Below are 22,509 nucleotides of genomic sequence, written 5' to 3' on the forward strand. Positions count from 1 at the left end.
CTTTTTAGGATTGTACTATACTTGTTCCTGAGACACTCTGGCAGAGAAGAGGAATATCTCTAGCAGCAATCGCAATTAGATATCACACTGACCACATTAGAGGGCAGACATTATTAGATAAAACATTGGCTAATTGGAAAGCTGAGACAGGAGGATCACGAGTTCAAAACCAGCGTCAGCATTGGTGACGTGCTAAGCAACTCAGTGAGACCCTGTCTCTCAATAAAATACAAAATAGGGCTAGGGATGTGGCTCAGTAGCCAAATGTCCATGCCCCTGGGTACACTGGTAACCCCCAAAACAAACAAATAACACTGGCTGGCTTTGAACTTCCTCAGTTAATTACAAAACCCAGAAATGTAGCTTGTAGTTTTAATGGATTTGGTTTCTGTGGGTTTTCATAAATTATTTTCCCCAAAGGCCATATCTATAAATGAAAATGTCATGTGAACACTGGTGCCAAAAAGGAGAAGATCCAGATCACGAAGCACTAAAAATGTTCATCGCTAATCCTATCTAGTCATACTAATTACCATGACCAGAATGATACTGGAACATTTTATGGTTTTAAATAACTTTTTACACATGGAAGATGTAGAAAAATTTATAAATGTAAATAAACACCTTTAAAAGCACCAAAGTTATATTTGGCTTGTGTTAAAGATAATTCTGCATTTTTGTATACTTCTATATATCTGTTCTTTAAAGAAATAAGCAAAACAAAGCAACAAAGCTTTCCTTGAAATGTGTTTAACTCCTTCCTTTCTCATTTATTGCTGGAGTACTGTTATAAATGATGTATGATCTGAGCAGTACCTCTCTTTTTAGTTTGCTTTCTCAAAAATATTTTCCCTATAGTAGAGAAGAGGTGGTAGTTTTGCTAAGACTGAACTGGGTGCAGCCAGGGAAGTAACTTTACATTTCTACTCCTTCCAGTTCCCACCCTGTCACATGCAGGCTGCTTGTACACAGCTCACAGATAAGGAATGGAAATTTTACAATAAATGATAATGGCTTAACCATAGCATTTTTTTCCCTTCAAATTCTTCAGTAAAAGCAAACAATTACTGATTATAATGCTACTAAGGGAAATCCTTAAATATGTATTTTATTAGAAACATGCTTAGAATGCCAGACTTCACAGAATCAGACAAGTGTCAGTATATCAAGATCAGTAATAAATTCTAAGGCTGTGTAAGTTAAACAGAAAAAGGTTTATCTAAATGCTTTTAAACAAAAGAGAAAAAGATTAAAAACAATTATTAAAATTACTATAGACAAGCCAAATAAGAAATTTTACAAGTTGAATATTTAACATATACATAATTATCCAATAATTATGAATAAGGGATAAAACAAATAACACAGTTCAGTTTTTAACATGCAGATGATGAGTGATCTGCAGATTATAAAATATCTTAGCTCTTTACATTCACCTTTGTTCTGCCTATAATGAATGCTGGAGGATATTTTTGGTTCAGCCAGACGGCAATCAAGTTTTTTAAAGGAACATTATATACATGAAATTCAGAAGCTATTTCTCAGATTCATGCCTTAAAGTTATTACATTGTAAGGAACAATCAGGATATAGTCAAGCAGAGTAGTAAACTGCTAATAAAAATTTAGAATACAAATTTTGTACTTGGTACCAAAGCAGCAGCAGATTTTTTACTCACTTAATACCGTTTACTTCTCCTGATGAAGAGCTTCAATGAAAGCATCAAGTTTTTCTTGAATTTCTCTAACTTTCTCTATGGAGATAAAAAGAGATAATGAATGAGTTAGCTAAATAAAAACAAATTTATTTTTTAAAGGCATGGCAAACCACAGGAGATAATCACTTACTAAAAGGTCTAATATACTTATTTAACTATCTGAAGAATAAGGAAAAAGTTAGAGCCCCACTACCATACCATCTGAGGTCCACATAATGTTTTTTGAAAGAGGGAGGACAAGATGTGTGTGCTTTGGAATCTATTAAAAGTTAGGGATTCTTACAGAGAATACATGTATAGAATAGATGTACCATTCTGTATATAATTTTAGTAAGTTCTCATATTCTTTGAAGCCCAAGCAAGGACTCAGCAAATCTAAAACAAAAAAATTTAGCAAGACCATTTTAAGAACTCAAAAAAAAAGCGGGGAGGGGGACCAAAAAAGAACCAAAAAATATATTTTAAAAAAATGAAAATACAGATGGATTTCTAACTGTTATTAGACTAGGAAATGACTTTTTAAGTATAAAGTAATAGGAGAAATAACAAAGGAAAGATCAACCATTCTGATCACATAGAAATGTATGCTTTCACTTCTAAATATCACAAGATTAAAAGGCAAAGAAAACAGTGGGAAATATTCACAACATACAGAGAAAGGTGATAACACTTTAAAAATACACACAAAAAAGTACTTTTCCAGTTGTAAATGAAAAAAGTTTTAAAACACCAGAGCCAGTAAAGGCAGATTTACAGTATTTACTTGATATAAGTTTTTCAGGTTTATAGACTTCCAAATGAAATCTTGGAAATGTACATTTTTCTCTACAAATGTGAACAATCTGCAGTATATAATGATCTCTTACTGAAAGTGGAAAAGTCATGATTCATATTACTGACAACTTAATCCTGCATCTCCTATATTATGGTTTACACTAAGCATGATTACAAACAGTTTTGTAATATAACTTAACATATTATGGAAATTATCAGATAAAGTGAGCTGACTGGTTTAAAGCTAATGATCTACAGGTAAAACTGGCAAGCATTCTACTTGTATCCACAGAAAAATCATAGATGATACAGTTCATATTCAGCATTTATATTTGAAAGAAAATAATCTGCAATTAAAGATACAAGTGACTTTTTTAACAGCAAGGGGCATTAGTGATGAGTACCCAATAAAAGAAAGAACTGTTCTTTTTGTAGATTCTTAGCATCGCATGCAATCATTACAAAGCCTTCTATGGCTGTGTATTAAGACCGTAATATCACAATCATTTTCTGACAATTTAGTATTTCTAACTTTTGATTAAATTAAGATTAATATAAAACCTATGGGGAAGAAGGGTCTCCTGTTTTAATCAAAGTATTTGTTGAGCATAACTATGATAATAGTTATCACAATGGTGACGTTACTTCCTTATAGACAAGATTAAACTAGAGGACTGTAGAGAAAAATAATCCCAACCTATGTCTTAGTTTAGTCCATACATTTTGATAGGCTGGCTTTCATTTCTTAATAGCAGTCAAACTAGTAAACATAAGTACCTTCCCAAAATAAGGCTACATTGTTAGTTTTTAAAATTATTCCGTCTAGTTGCTTAGAAACAGTCAAGTCTGTTTTTTGCAATGAGTAGAAACGTTTCACAAAAGTACAATTTATCAGTTAAAGGATTTTTTAAAAGGGTGTACAGGAGGAGGATAAAGTTTTCTAAACTGTCTCACAGAATTCTGGAAATGGACAAAGTCTTTAAAAACTTGAATAGCACAGCACACAGAAACCTCAGAGGCATTTAGAGGCTCAGTAGTGCCTCTGAATGCTTCCATGATAAATACTTCTACTTGGGCATATCGTACCTTATAAAGAGATTTGATACATGATTTGAGAGCAACCAGGCAGCTAGCCACACTTTTACCCTATTAATGACTTCTACCCTCAGCTGGACAAAATATCTGTAGGCATGAGGTACAGTGGTATCACTTAAAAGAACTATTTAACATGAAAACCATAGAATTTAAAAAAAAAAAAAAACCTGTCAAATTTCCCTTAAGAAGTTACGCTTTTATTAAAAAATCTTATATTTAGACTATCAGGACATAGTACCACCATGCCTTGAAACCTCAAGAATGACACAAAGGGAACTTAAGTGGGGAGCAATTGTGATGGGTGTCATGAACAGAGGGGAAGCTTACAAGAAAAAAATATCAGTTGTCACAGATGTATTCTTTTAATGCTAACTAAAAAAAAAAAAAAATTCATTTATTTGTCATTTTTTCACCTGCCCAATGCACTTATTGTACACGAAGATATCCTTTCTTTGGGAAGCATTCCTTGGTTACTCTTTCACTCAAAATCTATGAAGTATCTACTATGTCTGTGGTAATTTCAAATGTGACATTTCAGTTGCAAGTGGTGGCACACACTTATAATTGTAGTGACCTGGGAGGTCTGAGGCAGGAGGATCACAAATTTGAGATCAGCCTCAGCAAAATTTAGTGAGACCCACAGAAACTTAGGGAGAATCTGTTTCAAAATTTAAAATAATTAAAAAAAAAAAAAAAAAAGACTGAGCTTGTAGCTTAGTGGTAAAGTGTCCTTAGTTCAATCCTTAGGGCAAAAAGAAAAAAGAAAAAGAAATTTCATTTGGTCCTCATTCAATCCTGTAGGTGTAACTACTAAAGATGTGGATGTTAAAGCTTGAAGAGTTAGCTCTGTCTGTGTTCCTATAATTCAAATGTAGTATGATTCAGTATCATAAACTGAACATCAATAGTAATAAAGCAAATACTATTATTTTAAGTCTATTTGTTACAAATACTACCTTTAATGTGAAATAAGATATATTTCAGTTAAAATCAGGAATATGAATATAAATCAGATTAAGTGTTTATAAAGCAAACTCCCTTTCCTATTAAAATTTTATAATTAAAGAATTCTGATAGAATTTGTGATTTATTTGATAAATGAAACCAACTCAGGAAGGGATTATCAAACTACTATTTCTGTTACACAATTCTAAATGAAGTGAATATGGAGTCTACTTTCCATTTTACCCAATGTTTACTTAAAAGATGAGCTATTTCAAACATCAATTCATTGTGCTTCTTGATTGAGTCATGAATATTCCCATAATCCCCGACTCATAAACCGCCAGTCTCAGTGAATGAAGTTTCTTCTTTTTTCTTCTCTTTAGATGACTTGACACCCATTCACATTTTGGGTCTCTTTATCTCCACATGAAATGATACTGCTACTCTCATTTTCTTTTTGAGTCTTCTGATACTTGCTCTAAAAGTCTCAAATATAGACTAATCTGTAATTAGGTTTTGAATACACTGTGAATGCCAAAGGCCAAACCCAGGAGAAGGTTCACTTCAGTGGTTAATACCAGTTTAGAACAGGAACAAAGAGCTACACACAAAACACTACCACATGCACTGAAATAAACCTTTTACAACTTTTGATGTTTTTAAAGAAAGCATGAAGAAACAAGCTGCAAGCTTACTACTGCAGGGTACTTTAAGCAAACCACACATCCAAAGATCCAAATGTCCTCAACAGAACTGTTTTATAACATGCTGCATAAGCACTTTGTACCATGCTTTAAGATACCTCTTAGGTGAGATTCTGTTATAAAGAGCTGTTCACTTCTAGACTGAAAATTAAAGGAACACTTCTTACTAGTATATGTTGTTCCTTAAAAGATTTGCCTTTTATTAGACAATTATACTATGCAAGTACCTTTTAGAAGAAAGAATATAAAGTGTGGGGAAACATAGGGGAAAAAAAGAGTAAAAACAGATTCAAGATAATGAACATGATAGTTAAAATCTTCGATTAGACAAAGGCAAAAAAAGTGCACTTTATAGCTGATAAAAGGAAGAACCAGAGATACAGTCAAATGGGTACGCCTCAATCTAGCATTTATCTTCTGAGTCTTGAACACTGTTTTTTTTCCCTTAGAAACAGGCATGATTATTTTTCAAGACTCATTAATGAAGACAAACAGAATTCTACCTCCTGTTACATGAGGAGGAGGCACCAATTCATATCTCCTGAAAACCTAGTTAAGACTGGCATAGACTTCCAAAGCTGGGGTCCTAGACTTCTGGGATCTGTGAAGGCTGGGTTATTTCCATTATTTTAAAAATTCAAATGGAAATTTTTGTTTGGGCTAGAATTACATCCACTTTCTTCATGACTGTTTATTTAGGTTGATTGGGAACTATAATTGATAGCTCCATGTTTCTAATTTAAAAGCGTGTAAGTGTATTATTGTAACAAAATCTTCTAAGACTCGACTTCACAAACAGTAATGAAAGGTTTGATGACCTCTCCCCCCTTTAAATCCCTGTTCTAATCCTCTGATTATCAATGGGGGAATATTTTATATCATTTTTAGAAAGGAGAGAACATAATATGATGTATATCACCTCATAGCTTACACTACAATGTGGCATTTTGCCATTACCCTTACAACTGTGGAGAAGTCATAGTCCTCGTTCTAATTGATCACATGCCTATAATTATATCTTTTAAAATTTTTCTTTCTGTTTACTCCTTGGTGTCTATTTATTTGATGTTAACATTCTGGAAAAAAATGTAATCATAAACTGCAATATATTTTCACAAAGCTATATGATTCATCTTGGAAAGATCAATTTTATAAAAGTTTTTCTCATGAATCAATGTGGGGAACAGCAGGGACTGCTTTTATGAATTCCCTACTTAAAATCATTGAGCCTAGTACAATACTTGCTCTGTAATAGATGTCCATGAATATTCATTCAGTGTTCAGAGTTGAGTGAACCAACTTAACCATAACTTAATTCAAACAGTAAAGATGATTATTAAAATATTTGCTATTTTATGACCCCTAAACCATATGATTTTGAAAGAAAGTTTGTCTTAAGAAAGTCCGTGAGGTAAATTACAACTTATGTTTGAGCCAGGCTCATTTTTGACTAATATGATCAAAACCTCTTCAAATACTTTCTACATATTTTGAAACCTATTCTCCAGAAGACTTCAGTATGAGTACACACAGATTAGCCTTGTATCCATGTTTTCACACTTGTTAGACCCTTCACCTTTTCAAAGTGGATGGTGAACCTAATTTCAGCTCACTGATTATTGATCTGCTTTAATTACCAACAGAGTATTATCATTCCAGGTGCTTGTCAATATCAACAAATATAAAATATTTTTATATTTTATAAATAATATTCATGGAATATTGTCTATGTGGTATGTATAATTCATCTAGTTCTTTAGATATGTTTTATCTTTAGGTAAATTTAACCAAAGAGCTGTGAATTTGGACTGCATCATTTTCATTTTTCACAGATTCCTTATGAACTTACACTGAGGAACATTACTATGAAGAGTCCATGAAATGCATGATTATATGTAGGCATTTGATTCACATTCTTCAATTCTGTCTCTACTTTAAGAGGACGGATGAGCAATTTCTCTCAGGTATGTGTACCTGGCATACCTACCCATCTCGTAAGTACCTGTCTGACAGTCACCATGAATCAGGTAACCAACTTAGTTTTCCAATGTACACCAACCATTCTGCCCCTAGCAAAACATGTGGAACCCTTGAACATGTTATTTTGAGGGGTTAACAATCTTAATCCAAACTTCACTTCATTTGCTTTAGATTTTCCCTTTCTTCCCATTCAATGTTTTCACTTAAGTATTTTTATTTTTTGCATAGAATATGTTTATAAACTGCCTCAAGTCCTTTTAGGGATACGCCAGGAAACTGATAAACAAACTAACAAGCTTGTTTGTAGGAAATGCCATTAGCCAACTGATTTACACAATATGCCATAATATTGTAAAAGTGGTCTTTTTATATTAGTAATGCTTTCTAAATCAGTAATTTAAGAACATTTTGCAGGGTGGGGACAGGGACTACATATTTGTCATATTTAACCTTCTAGGAATAATTTCTACATGGGCAAAGGAATTTATTTTTATTTATGCTCAACAGTTGGAAAGCTCAACATTATAAATACCTATAGCATTTGTTTTCAGCAATAGAAGTAAAAGATAATAAATTTTTATGGAATTCATGATCATCTTTTTAAATATAAAAGCTATACAGATTCTACCATAAGATTACAATAAGATTATTGTAATCTTATCTACCATAAGATTACTGTGAATTATTTTGTATGAAGTACATGAAATATTTCATATTATAACTATCAATTCAAATTATGAGCAATAAAATCTTTAAAAGTTTTTGTATAACTAATTAGAACAAGTAAAAAAAAGTTATTTTACATATGCATTTAACAGTTTTATTTTCTCCAATAAAGGAGAACATACTTGCAAAGCAGGTAAATAAATTCCATTTGCCTGCTTCTGCAGGAAAATCTAAATATCAATATATTTTTTAAAAATTTAGGCAATTAATTAGGAAGACTGAAAAGAAATCAGTGAAATATTCTGTCTCAATAAGCTTAAAAAAATTGATCATGTTTTTCTTTTCTATTTTCCTCCATTCTCAAAAGTATATTATTGCTCTGAGTTTTGTTAGGAGAAAAGGTGAAACATTTTAAGAAAAGAAAAACCACCCAGGCAGCCCTTAAAGAGATAGGACACCATTTATCACCTGCAAAGACAGATTTATAAGAAGAGGGCCCCTTCTGTTCCTTTAAGACTGCAAAACAGATGGGAAGTGAATGGACAGTCAATGGGAGGAGAAAACACATGGGAGGTGCTGCTGTATGTATGTTCCCAGCATAAGAAAGAGGTCAAGATTGTAACTGCATGACTGGGTCCTGGAAAGGGTCTTTCTTCAAGCTGTTACAAAGACAAACGCTGTTCCTCATCCTGCTGTCAAACTGTTATAAATATTGGTTTGTCAAAAGACCTTCAGTGCTGAAACTTTAAAAAAGGAGGCGTAACAGACAAATGAATCATGAGAATGATTCTTAAACAGATCATAAATGTAATTTTAAAAGTAAAAGGAAATAAGATCAGAGAATGTACTGATTCATGAAACCAACTAAAAATTCACGAAAAAAAATACAGAATTAAAAATCTCGGTATTTAATAGTTACAAATTGAGATAAAATGCAAAAATGAAATAAAAGTCATATTTCCTAAAATAAGATGTTGCATTAGGACAAAGTGTACTAAACAAGAAGAACAGAATTCATGCTTTATTAGGCTGACTTTACAACTTATGTTATTCATCACAACAATCCTGGAAGGAGGTATAGTGTATAGGCTGAATATCCCTTATCTGAAATACTTGGGACCAGAAATGTTTTAGATGCTGCTGCTGCTGCTGCTGCTGCTGATGATGATGATGATGATGATTTTGGAATATCTGTTTAGACTCTATGGGATGAACATTCCTAATATGAAAATTTAAAATTCAAAAGCCAAGAAAAGTGTCACATTAGCACTTAAAACTGGATTCTGGAGCATTTTGGATTTCAGACAAGAAATGCTCATCTTGCATTGGTTCCATAAGTTGAAATACAGCTCAAAAAATGAAAATAACTTCAGAATTACTTTCACATATCTGTTAAATTAGAAAATCTTTTAAATTTTACACCGCAATTTCTTTTTCTCAGTAGAAAAGGAAAATCAAAAGTTAATATTGCAAATGACAAATATTATAAACTCGAATTACTTTTTTTTAAACAAATGAAATCATTATGCATATCTTGAGGAAATACACTTTTTCTAGATTCTTAATGACTATTTTCACTAGGAGAGTAGGCTCTAAAACTAACAAAATCCAAAAACAATTCCAAAAAGATTTTATCTCTAACATATATTGTTAGACCCAGCTTTATCATAACTACTTATATAACTGGCTAAAAATCATTAGGCTCAATGAACATCAATTTACCCGCAAAAAAAAAAAAAAAAAAAAAAAGGAAAAAATGTCTTATAAGCTCCATATGACTTTAAAAGAAATGTAAGTTTTGTAAACTGTAAAGCACTATACAAATGTGAGGGACAGATGAAAGCTGATTCCAAAGTATCAAATGATGCAGTTACAATGGGAATATTTTCTAATCCCAAGTGCTAATGCTTTCTCTTATTTTCAGTAATCTTGGAAAAAAATCTATTTCAGCAGAAGTGAGAATAAAAGATCACAAAGTTAAGAAGCAAGTGCACTGTTATAAGTAGGGCATCAGGCAAACAGAGTTTTCCTGAGTAAAACAAAATTAAGATCAGAAAGTAGCTGGACTATATGTAAAAACCAATCATTAGTTTTATGATGAGATTGATTTGAGCATTGAGAATGGTTTGGGAGACATAATGAAAACATAAATACACATAGGAAGGCTAAGGGTCCTAAATATAGGTAGGGGATTAACTTTCAAAGGACAGTGATTCTCAGTACATGTTACACTACATTCAATATGGTTTCTGAAATATTTGGAACTATATAAAGTAAATGGAACCATAGGTTTTATTAATGTTGCTTGTTTCTCTGAATGAACATTTTGAACTAAATTTATGTGAGGAAAAGTAAGTGAAATTTAGCTTATTCTGACAGATGAGAAACTAGAAATAAGGGCACTGAAAATGAAGATATAGGGGTATAACAGGAAGTCAACCAGAGAGCACTCTTAATGAAAACTGTGTTCCAGAAATTATAAATTGGTAGGACTACATTATAAATTTTGTTAAATTACAATGTTAAAATGGTAATCTCTGATTGGCAACACTTAAATAAATTTTACCATCTATATTTTTGTAATTCACTATAATACATGTGTACTAGTTTTGTGATAATAACAATTTTAAAAACCCACTAAAATTATGATAGTGTACTTGGTAAAGATCTGTCTAAAGACATATACCTCAGGGTATAAAGTAGTACAATAAAAGGAGATTCTAAAGATTAAAAAAAAGAAATCAAGTTCTTGGCGCAGAAAGGAAATCTAAGTTAAAAACAGCAAACTTCTTTCTATGACACAAAATACTAAAAGTAGGGAATAGATGAAAGAAATGTTCTAAGGAAAAATTAGAACAGAATGTTCTGTACACAGGTGGAAACAACGAAAGAGAAAATCTAGTATTTAAAATATGCTAAACAAGCTGGAAAACTTCACTAGTACAAGAAAGATTTCAATTCATTTTCGGAGGACAGACCCAAGATTGGAAGTTGCAGTAAATGAGAATTCACTGTGAATTACAACCACTGAGGATGATACCATGATGTGCAATTATCATGTGGATCTCATGCAATGTCTCTTGGTACTTACATAACCATGAAGAGGTTATCTGGGAAAATATCTGTTACTTTGAAGACTGTGCATATCATGTACTATCTTCCCTTCCCATGGACAAGATAATTAAGATTATAAAATTTCTAAGGTAACTTTTAAATTGTGCTAATGGGGGGTAGGGATAAGAGTTTAGAAATGTATAAAATTTAGAAATGTATAAAATCATAAAAAAATTAACATTCCTTTCGCCTTAGCCCACCCCTCCAACCACCCTGAGAACTGTACTTCACAGAGGCTACTAGTTCGGTGGGTATCAATTCACCAATTTTTAAGCTCTCTGTCAAAAATGTGTTCATATCTTGCTTAATTTTGTTTTTTATAATTGTTGCATAGGTCAGTGGATTGTTTTCTGATTATATTTAGGTTTCTGTTCTATTTTTTTCCATTTTGGAAATGGGGAGAATACTCAAAAACATAAAAGTTAAAAAACCAAACCAAACAAAATTTAATACAAATAAAAATATTCACTCTAATTTCTCTCACTGAAAACCACAGTAAGCATTACTAGAAGGGGAGAAACAGCCTAATCTCTAGGTTTAAATATGTGCACTGGCTTTTTGAAAAATCAAAGAATATTTTCACAATGGCACATAAATAAAACTTAACTTTAATATAAAACTACAGATTCAATCCCTAGATTACTGAAGCAAACTTTCTTGCTTTTATTAGTACTTTTAACAAAAGCTGAGTTTAGAGTAAAAAGAATATACTTGCTAACAAAGTGTTGAGTACCAGTAGCCTATATAATAATATGGAGCAGTAAATATCCTTTTAATCTTGTACCAATTTATCGATATCCCACAGTCATGATTTTCAAAGAGACTCAGGCCATGAAAAATATGCTCCATTCTAAAAGCCCATTTTGATTCTGGATTTCCTCATCAATAATTTGGAAAGCTAACTACCATAGCCTTGTCATATGGAATTCTGTGTATAAATGACTACTTCTCTAACACATAGGAGTTTCCCCAAGGATTATTATGTTTTGTGAAAACTCTTCTTCCTCTTTGTTTCTATTTATTTATTTATTTTTTTTTTGTGGCTAGAACACAAAAAAAGCAGAACCTGCCTCATTTTGCAGACTTAATCCTTTACTATCTTCCTTAGCAGCTTTCATCTATCAATTTCACTTTACTATTAAAAAAAAATTACAAAGGTAGAATTTAAAACGGCAATCACTTTTACCCCCAAAAAAAGATGTCTTAAAGAGTCCATGTACATAATGCATGAATTTAAAAAGAAGGGGAAAAAAAAATATTCACTCAATACTGAAAAAAAAGTTTAAGCACTGATAGCTTAAACCACTGATGACCTATAAATAAGAGGCTTCTATGTAGCTGAAAGCGAGACTACAAAATATGAGGAAGCAAGTGGGTGAGTATAAAAGTGAATATAGCAAATGTAAACTGCTGTATGAGAGAAACGAGATGACAGTTTTCTGATGAGAGAGAGTAGAAGAAGGTTTCTTAGGATGAAAAGGGCCTCCCTCCTCCTCCTTTTAAGTCAAGAGAAGGGGATTAATGAAGACTCTGTACTAAAAGATCATGATCAAACATTCACAGAACTTGTATAATATATAACATAAGGTATGGTGAACTGAAGACTGAACCAGATCACATGGTCAGAGTGGGTCAATCATAACAGACATGAAAATATTTTCTTTAAATGGTTATTTTGGTTGACTTACAGTTGCTAATAATGGGAAGCCTTCATTCTGTTCAATTGAACAATCCACTGGCAGTACCTGAATAAGGTTTTTAATAACCGAAGGAAGGCAAATATGTAGACAGGAGGGAAAATAATGGTTTAGGTTCAAGTGATAATTATCGAAAAGGAGGTACATAAGAAAAAAAAAAGAAAGGAAAAATACTGTTTAAAGAAATGCTAAAAGCTAGGAGAGATGAAACAGTGTTGAGGCCAAACAAACACAGTAATAGTATGAGAAACAAACGAGGATATACGAATTATGGTCCTTATAGTGCATCATTCCCGCCAGAGGACCTTATTGTATTCTTTATGATGCACCCCCACTTTTTTTCCTTTTAAAAAAGATTTCCTCTGGCCAGGGATGGTGGCTGCATGCCTATAATCCCAGCAGCAGCTGGGGAGGCAGAGGCAAGAGGATAGCGAGTTCAAGGCCAGCCTCAGCAAAAGCAAGATGCTAAGCAACTCAGTGAGACTCTGTCTTTACATAAAGTACAAAATAGGGCTGGGGATGTGGCTCAGAGGTCAAGTGTCCCTGAGTTCAATCCAGGGTACATACATACACACACACACACACACACACTCTCTCTCTCTCTCTCTCTCTCTCTCACACACACACACACACACACACAAAAAGATTCCCTATGGATCTAGATATCTAGAACTCTACAGCTCAATGTTACCTTCTCCACCTTTAAATCCTTTTAAAATCATTTTCTTTCATAAGTCTTTAGAATGAAAATGAACATATTATTGTAGTTGGAGTTCAAATTAACTTACCAAATTTTCAACAGTCATATTATCGGACTTAAAATTTTTATCCCAATTAAAAAAAAAAAAACAAAAAACAATAAATTGTCTTGTTGTGAAGAGGAAGAACTCTCCAAGAGTACGGGTCCAGGAGTAGGTGATGATGGATGTTGGTGGGATGACAAAAATTACCTTTGGAGTCTTGTCAAAATATTCATGTCAGAGCCAAACCTCTAGGAAAATAGTTTTTTACATGTGTACATGTAACTTACTTTTCTGTGAAATATAAAGTTCCAAATTCTAATAATATTTTTGGGGTGATTTTCAGTCTAACAATATTTCAGGGTCACTGTTTTTATCTACCACACTCAAAGATATGATATGCATGGGAGAAGTTTAGGAATGTAAAGTGACCAATGGAAATTAAGTTCAAGAGTTATCTTAACATTTTTCCTTTCTAAATACATTAGAATAAAACCATACTGGCTAACTAAGGGTTCCATTTAGCTATCTGATTTTTATTCAAGTTTTACCATGACATAAAGATATTCTATAGCTATTCCATAAATCAGAATAATGTTTGAGTTCAAAAAGGTCTTTTTAGGTTTAAGTAGCTATATTACATTCCTCTTCTCATCTTAGCTTTTAAAATAATAGTTTTAGATTATTTTGCTGCCTTCTTTCCATCACTTCAGAAATGAACTAGTACATTTAATAATGCAATTATTAAATATTAATATGAATAAAAACATTTTCATTATAAAAATGATTTGTTATTGAATATCTGGTAGCTAAGAATAAAAAAGAATCTTCCATCTATAGACTGTATTTTTAAGTTTTAGGATCACAAATGAATCTTATGCAGATGAAGATACAAAGGTTCTATCTTGGCTCCTTTCTAATTATCCAGAGAAAGCATAGGATGAAGGATAAGAGGAGACTGGGAACGTGAAGAAACACAAAGAGGAGCCCTAACAGCATTGTATACACCCAAGAGAAACAAACTTTAAGTTTCCAGAAACAATTGCTTGCTGTCTGGGAGATGCTCAGGCATCAAACAATAAAGAACAGTCAACAGAGGCAAGAGGCCGAGCACGCTGCTGTGATTCCTTCTCTCTAATCCCTCTGAGCTCCAGTAAAAAGGCCAGCTGTTGCCACCTCGCGTAGGGAGTCAGCAGAGCAAATTAACTGCCGGTATGGGGGAAGTTGAGGATATTGGAAAATTCTAATTTACCAGCCTCTTTAGTTATACTGTTTTTAACACTAAGGATATCAAACTATACCATTACAATAAGCCTGTACAATGGAAACCCGAGTAAAGAAATTTATCAATGTTGACACATTTCATTACTAAATATGAAGTAATACACTGAAACTTGTTAGAAAACATTTCAATGCTCCCAATCTACCTCAACAAAAAGCCTACATTTAGAATAATGGCCACTTTGTTCAATTAAAGATTCCATATCTGTCACAGCTGGACTTTAGGACTCTAAATATGAACACAAACACACTAAAAAACTGTCTGAATTTTGGGCAACTTAAAGGCTACTTAATTATGCTGCAATTTGACAGAGTATATCTGGAGATATATTTATAAGTCATATAAAGAAAATTAATTCATTTAATCTGTTTATGGCTTCACATATACTTTGGAGTTCTTTGACCTAGATGTTCTATCAAAGTTCTCATATAGTTTGAAAGCTTTTTAAATTATAGGAAGTACACAGGATAACTGTGAAGATGAAAGTCATCATCACTAAAATGTATGTCTTTCTGACCCACCTTGTGGAGGATACTGTTAATCATGGAAGCAACCCAAAAAGAATAATTCTGTATAATTATATTTTTTCAAAGGTTTGAGTTTTCCCCTATAAGTTAGTTCAGTGCAGTATTAAAATATCAGGTTGAAAGTTGAGCAATCTAAATGATAGTTAATGGCTCTTTAATTTTTGGGTATTAACGATTACACAGAGAATACCAAGTAAAAGTTGGGCTTTAGTGAATGAAAGACAGAAACCGAAGTCTCAAGCAATTTTATAATAATGGTCCAAACACTCACAATAACCTAATTAATAGTTGATACAATAATCACAGAATAAAGAATAAAAGAACTCCATGTTGTACTGAGGATGCTTAGCAACAAACAGTATGAGCCATTGTTACCGTGCCCAGATCTCAGTTTCAAAGGAGGGATGGGGGAAGAACAAATTACAACAAAAGTTTATTAAATCTTGGGGCTGGAGTTGTGGCTGGCTCAGTGGTACAGTGCTTGCCTGGCATGTGTGAGGCACTGGGTACAATTATGGCCACCATATAAAAATAAATAAAAAAAAATAAGAGTTCATCCACAACCAAATATATACATAAAATAATATATATATATGTTTATGAAATCTTAGCATTCATTTGTTTTATATGACAATCAAAAAAATTTTAATTTATAAATCAAAATCTATTATAACAGAAAGGACAACTCTGAATTGAGCCATAATACCAATCTTCATCTTTCTAAAGAAAGTATTTTAAAAGTGGTCTATTTCAACAAATAGTTTGGTCATGTTACTAAAAATTACACTAGGAGTTAAAATGGATTCCATCTAAGTTGACATTATATTTAAAAGGTTGTAAAAAATCCTTTGAAATTAATCTTACTAGAAAGTCAAAAGAATCTCAGAGGTCATAATGAATATATTTCAATACTGGACAATTCTAAGTGTAAATAGGTACTGAAAAAAAAGGAATAAAGGTACAAAGATGAGCTGCATTCTTATTAAATTGTCCATGAAGTAACTCAGTCTTTTGATATATTCAGGTCATGTTTTCAAATGTCATTTTCAACCAAGATCCTTACATTAGTTATAAACCACAAATCTTTTTTTTTAAAAAACCCTTTGTGTGAAGATAATGTCAGAATTACAAGAGTTACAAGAACACTACAAAAACATTTTTTCCTGAAACATTACTGTCTTTATGTCCCATTACTCCAAAATATTCTATTATGTACTACCTACAAATTAGGATATTTTTCTAAATAATTCCAATTTAGTAATCAAAACTTGAAAACCAATACTGGCATATTAGTACCCAGAAATGCTCAGATCTCATTTAAGTTTCACTGATGGTCCCATTTATGTCCTTTAGACAAAATTCAAAAGTTCAGGATCAGACACTCCACTAAGTTTTCATGTCTTTAGTCATTCTCAGTTTTTCCTTCTCTCTCATGGTCCCAGTAGCTGAAGATTATGTAGACTGTACTTTAATTTGGGTTCTTCTGATATATTGTTATGACTGGATTTAACTTATGCATCCTTACTAAGAATATCTTGGAAGTGAAGCTAGGGTCTTCTCATTGCACTCTGTAAGGTGGCACATGGTTTTGATGTGAACATTACTGATATTAACTTTGACCACTTGATTAAGGTAGTGAGTGTCAGGTTTATCCACTATAAAGTTACTCTTTTCCTTAATGTATTTTCTGTGGAGATATTCTGTATGATCATAGAAACATCCTGCTACTCACCACTGATTTTATTCACTTATTGACATAACTATCAATTTATGGATTCCTATTTCATTTGATGAGTTAAGATTTGTTATTATTATTTATTTTGTCATCTAAATTGTCCCAGGTTTGGCCAGTTAGAGTCTCAACAGGGCCTCTGTGTCCTGTTGACATGTCCCCATCATCCTTCAAGCACTTCCTTACTTTTAAACCCTAACATGCTGCAGACTTATCCTGTCCTCTCCCTGCCTATCTCCAGAGATTCTCATTTCTAAATATGAATCCTCTTCTCTGTGCTTCTTGAGACATTTTTTTCCTTCCTCATTTCTTTGCTCTTCTTAACTAGCTTCATTTCAATAGTGAATATATCTTTTCCAGAATGAGGAGAAACAATGTACTATTTCTGATGGACTCATTTTAAAGTAAAAATCAATGAATCACTGAAGCAATGAAATAATTTAAGACCCAGGTAAGCTTAAGACTGGTAAAAATATGATGCATCAAAATTTTAATCATCCTCACATTATACTACTCTTCACTATTTTGAAATTATAATGAAAATTCTTGATAGCTGCTCTTTCTCTAAACTTTATAAGCTAACATACTACCCTCTTAAATGAATATGCTGTATTAGAAACTTTGGTCTGTATGATACAGTATTGGCTATTAAGCTCAAAATTTCAGACTGCAAGCATCCATGATGATATTCCCAAGAGTTACACCAAAGATAAACAATAAGGTGAAGACACTTTCAAGACTCTTTTTCAACTACTGAACAAAATCATGGCTCATCTCCTTTAGTGTGAATGATGAAGCTGAGTCACTGGTGAAACCAACCCTTGCTTATGAATATTATTTGGTACATTAACACCACTATAATTTTATATGGACAAAAGGAGCACTATGAAGCCATAGGACTACTTGCCCTTAAAAACCATCAAGAGAACTTGGCTTGATAGTACACAGAATTTGAGTTAGTAATATTCTTTCTTTAAATAATCAAACTGGGAGTGGAGTAGAGGGTATAGGATTATGTAGGCTCTATTATAAAATATTAGAAAAAAACGTCATTTTTCAATCACTTAAAATATACATGCTGATAAAATTCATTGAAATATTTTACTGTCTGATAATTATCCTGAGGGATTAAAAAAATTGTACACAATTGTGACAGTGACATATCTAGTACTAATTTAGCATGAAATTATGAACCAGGGACTTCTAAATACTTGCAGAACAAATTCTCTCAACAATCATTATGATAGCAGTCATCTTATAAGTAAAGGAGACATGACTTTGGGAGATTCTGCCTAAGATACAGCTTATAAACGCAGTTCAGATCTGAGTGCAGGTTTTCTGTGTTAGCACATACTTACCTCTAATGCCAAAGTGGCATGAGAAACCTAAATATAAAGACAGATGACTAGAAACAGAGATGTAAATGTGTGGATGTGCATCTGTACATGATTAGATGTACACAAACACAACAGTATTTCTAACTCTCTACACTGAGAATACATGGGAATTGTGATATTTCAATAATAATGAGACTATCCAGTTCTCAGATCTTGATTTCTAAATAAAAATCTCTAAAAACTGAAAGCTGGGTTAGGGAATGAGCCTGGAACATTTTGCTATCTGGAAGGATGATGCTGGGACAACAAGTAAAACTTGAACGGAGTCTGAGAATTACATACAGCAATGTCTCAGTATTAGCATCCTGATTTGGGTAGTTGCTAGAAAATCCTTGTTTCTAGGAAATACACAGAAAGTACTTGGAAATGATGGGACTTTAAGTCAGTTTCTTACTCTGACAGTTCCAAGAGAAAAAAAAACAAAGTTCCTTGTGGATAGATACTTTAGCTTTCCTATAAATTCTAGATTAAATGGAAAAACAAAACAATGTAAAAGGTGAAGGGGGAATAGGAGGTAAGGTAGGGAGCAGGAGGATCTACTTACTGAGGTCTTCTGCCAGTTGAACTCGTTTGCCAGTCAGCAATTTAACTTTCTTCTCATTGTCTTCAGCAAAATCTTCCAATACCTCTTTAACGTTTTTCTCTAATCGCCTAACTGTTCAAAGTAAATAAAAAACTTGAGGAGCACTGTTTTTATGATGCAAAGAATGATAAAATTAACCATACATGAAGAGTAAGTCATTTTTTAATCATTTATCAATTTTTGCATAAAGAAGGTAGATGCTCGGTATGCTTTATCTCCCAACCTTTTTGAATTACAATTTATTTTTACTATTTTCGGGGCAAATTATAATTTTCAGCTTTTCTAATCAATCTCTTTTTAAGGAAGTATTTTGGAATTGTTTTATTAAAAATGTCAAGTTAGCCGGGCATGACGGTACATTCCTGAAATCCCAGTGGCTCAGGAGGCTGAGGTAGAAAGACTACAAGTTCAAGGCCAGCCTTAGCAACTTAGTGAGACTGCAAGCAACTTAGTGAGACCCTGTCTCAAAAAAAGGTCAAATTAAAAAGCAGTTTCTATGTGGCTTACCTTCAGTATTTGTAAGTTGTTGTCGTAGAGTATTTGCAGTGATAGCAAGCATGCGCTGTATTCGCCAAAACAAGACCACATCATTGCATTCCAGCTGAAATATTAAGTAACTAAGATTAACAAATAAAAAGTAAAAATGAAAACCATGACTGTAAATATAACTATCAAAATCAGTATTTATCCTAAGTTTTAACAAAATATACTTCTTTACTGTAGTTTATATAAACTACAGAATTTTTTCTATACAGATTGATAAGATCTTGCATGATTTGGATTCTATCTCAACCATACCTACATAGCTTTGTTTTAATTTCTATGAGTAAGCAAATAAACTTGGTAAGTAGAAAATTTCATTGTGTTACAAAAGTAGAAATTCATAATGTATACTCTCAATTTATATTTAGGTTTAGTTAACAACCATGTTTGTCTTAAATATGTCCTTAAGTTAACCTCTTTTCTTTGAGTGTGCAAGTCATTTTTTTTAAAGCTTATTCTATTACGAAATGTTCTTTTCAACAATTAAAGTTATGCAAGAAACTTGACACTTTTATATAGGTTCATTTAAACACAGATTTATTTTAAGCTGCTGAAAACAACAGAAAAGTGTTTTGGAGGTCTCACAAATACAGCTTTTTCAAAAGGATATTTAAAAGTACTTTTACTTATAAAAAAATGGTCAAAACACATCAGTCTGCTGCCATCTAGGGGTTACTTAGAAAAATGTTCTAAACTATAAAACAGTTTATTATGACTTTAGTTCTTTCAAAGAATCATTTAAAACAAGATTCTAGTGATATGAAGAAATAATTAAGATATATGACAGACTTCAAATAAAATTGCTTTGCTGTATGATTTCTATTATGCAAATGGATTATACTACACACATACACTCCCCAGAAAAAGTTAAATCTCAGAAGCACATAGAAATGCTAACTAAAATAACTTTCAAGTCTAAGGAGTATAAGTGATTATTTATTTTACATATTCTTTTACATTCTTTAGAGGCACTGGGAATGATACATATGGTAGATGTAGTCACTACCAAAGTAGCACATATATTTGAAAAGATGAGTTAGAATACCTTTTATAAACTATATATATTTTCTAGATGAACAAAGGACTTAAAATTCATATTAAAATTAAAGCTTAATTTTCAATATCTTTAAACAACTATTGCTAAAAAATATTTCCCTTTGTTTTGGAAAACCTTACCTCAGAATCTACAAAATGCCTTTGGTAATAATAAAAGCCTCTTCGACAAAGGTTACAATGATTTAGAGCTGTTTTTAAGAAATGTCTTCTATAAACTTGATGCCAAGTATCCTTAATCTAAAATATGAAAACAAAAATTAAAGTGTTATTTTATACTCTTCACATTGATCAATCACACCAAGAAGTTATACATAAAATTTATTACAAAAATGTTAATTAAAAGCAACAGCAAGGTTGTTATTTTATCAACCTTCTTTATTCACTTACATTGTTTTTCAAGCCAAAATTACATTTACTAGTTCATGTATTTCAAAACATGCAATGCTTTAAACAAGCTTGTTGTTTTATTCAACCAATTTGTAGAACAGATAGCGCGGGAATTATCCTTGCCTAATCAGGACAAAGGAAACCAAGGCAAAAAAGAGGTTGAAAGGCAGAGTTAGGACCAGGAATCTGATCTTGGAACAACAATATTTCTTTCTTGTTGGTGCTGGAGATTGAACCCAGGGACACTTAACTACTGAGCCATACCCCCAGCTCTTTTTTATGTTTTATTTAGAGACAGGGTCTCGTCAACTTGCTGAGGTTGGCTTTGAACTCACAATCCTCCTGTCTAAGCCTCCCGAGCTGCTGGGATTACAGGTGTGTGCCACTGTGCCCAGCTAATATTTCCTTTTTGATAATTAAACTTCACCGCTATCATACCAGTAGGATCCCTACCACTTTATTACTACATAATAGTATTAGAGCTCAATGCTTCTTCATACCTATTGTCTTTCTTTGAATATAACACGAATAATGCTAAGTAGAGAAAACAAGTATCAACAACATGTTTTGACAGATGGGCAAAGTGGGGCTCAGAGAGTTATCAATTATTAAATGTAATGTAATGAAACTGTACTAGAATTTACAACTCCTGATATCCAATATTCTTGTGATAGCATTTGGCTTCTTATTTTAGATTTTTGTAAGACATACGAAACAAAGCACCACTTAAAAAAATAGATTTCTCTTGCTTACAGAAAGGAAGATATATATATATATATATCTCCATATATATATATATATATATATATATATATATATATATATACACACACACAATCTATATCTTTAGATTTGGGCAAAAGCTTAAAAAAATCATACAACATTTTCTACTCCACTATTAAGAGAAAATCCTTCCAACTGTATTAACCAAATCAACATAAATTTAAAAGTATCAAACTGAATATAAGAAGAGTATCACTTAAGCAAAATATTTGGGACCAGACATATTTCAGATTTCAGAATTTTTTGAAGTATCTGTATACACACAACAAGGATTCTTGGGGACAGGACCCAAGTCTAACCATAAAATTCATTTATGTTTATATACACCCACACAGCCTATAGGTAACTTCATACAATATTTTTAGTGCCCCTGAATTTTGACTATAACCAGTTACATGAGGTTTGATTAGAATTTTCTTTTTGTAGCATCAAGTTGGAGCTAAAAAAGTTTCAGATTTTACAGGATATCAGATTTCTGAATTAGGGATGCTCAATCTGTTACAACTTTTTATTAATAAGAGTAAAGACCAATGTAGACAAATTAAATCTATATTCAACTAAAAAATCTCATATTCAATTTATAAATAATGTTAGTTTTATAACAGCTTTAACTACTTTCATATTGACCAGTTTTTTCTTTTCTTGTGAAATTTAAAGCAAGTATATGTATTTCTCAAGTGCAGAAGAAATATAATCTTTAAAAAAAATCTTCTGGGTGATTCTGAAATTTTTATATGACTGTTCTCCCCACTAGATTAACTTTTCTAACTGGGTTTCACTTAAGCTAA

The 22,509-nt window shown here is 32.3% G+C and overlaps 1 protein-coding gene across 4 annotated transcripts in view; it reads right to left on the reverse strand.

Moving 5' to 3' along the window:
• Opa1 (OPA1 mitochondrial dynamin like GTPase) overlaps positions 1-22,509 on the reverse strand; it is an 83,771-nt gene that overhangs the window by 3,714 nt on the left and 57,548 nt on the right. For all 4 annotated transcript variants that reach the window (XM_046457874.2, XM_046457877.2, XM_046457875.2 and 1 more), the window contains 4 exons: positions 20,672-20,788; positions 19,460-19,553; positions 18,914-19,024; positions 1,678-1,752 (listed from right to left, as the gene is read on the reverse strand). In XM_046457874.2, the coding sequence (XP_046313830.1) occupies positions 1,688-1,752; positions 18,914-19,024; positions 19,460-19,553; positions 20,672-20,788 (387 nt within the window). In that variant the 3' untranslated portion in view covers positions 1,678-1,687. The remainder of the gene's footprint in view (positions 1-1,677; positions 1,753-18,913; positions 19,025-19,459; positions 19,554-20,671; positions 20,789-22,509) is intronic.

Source organism: Marmota monax, unplaced genomic scaffold (genome assembly GCF_021218885.2).
Source record: "Marmota monax isolate L192 unplaced genomic scaffold, Marmota_monax_Labrador192_F-V1.1 WCK01_AAM20220418_F8-fsc00052, whole genome shotgun sequence".
NCBI classification, from domain to species: domain Eukaryota; kingdom Metazoa; phylum Chordata; class Mammalia; order Rodentia; family Sciuridae; genus Marmota; species Marmota monax.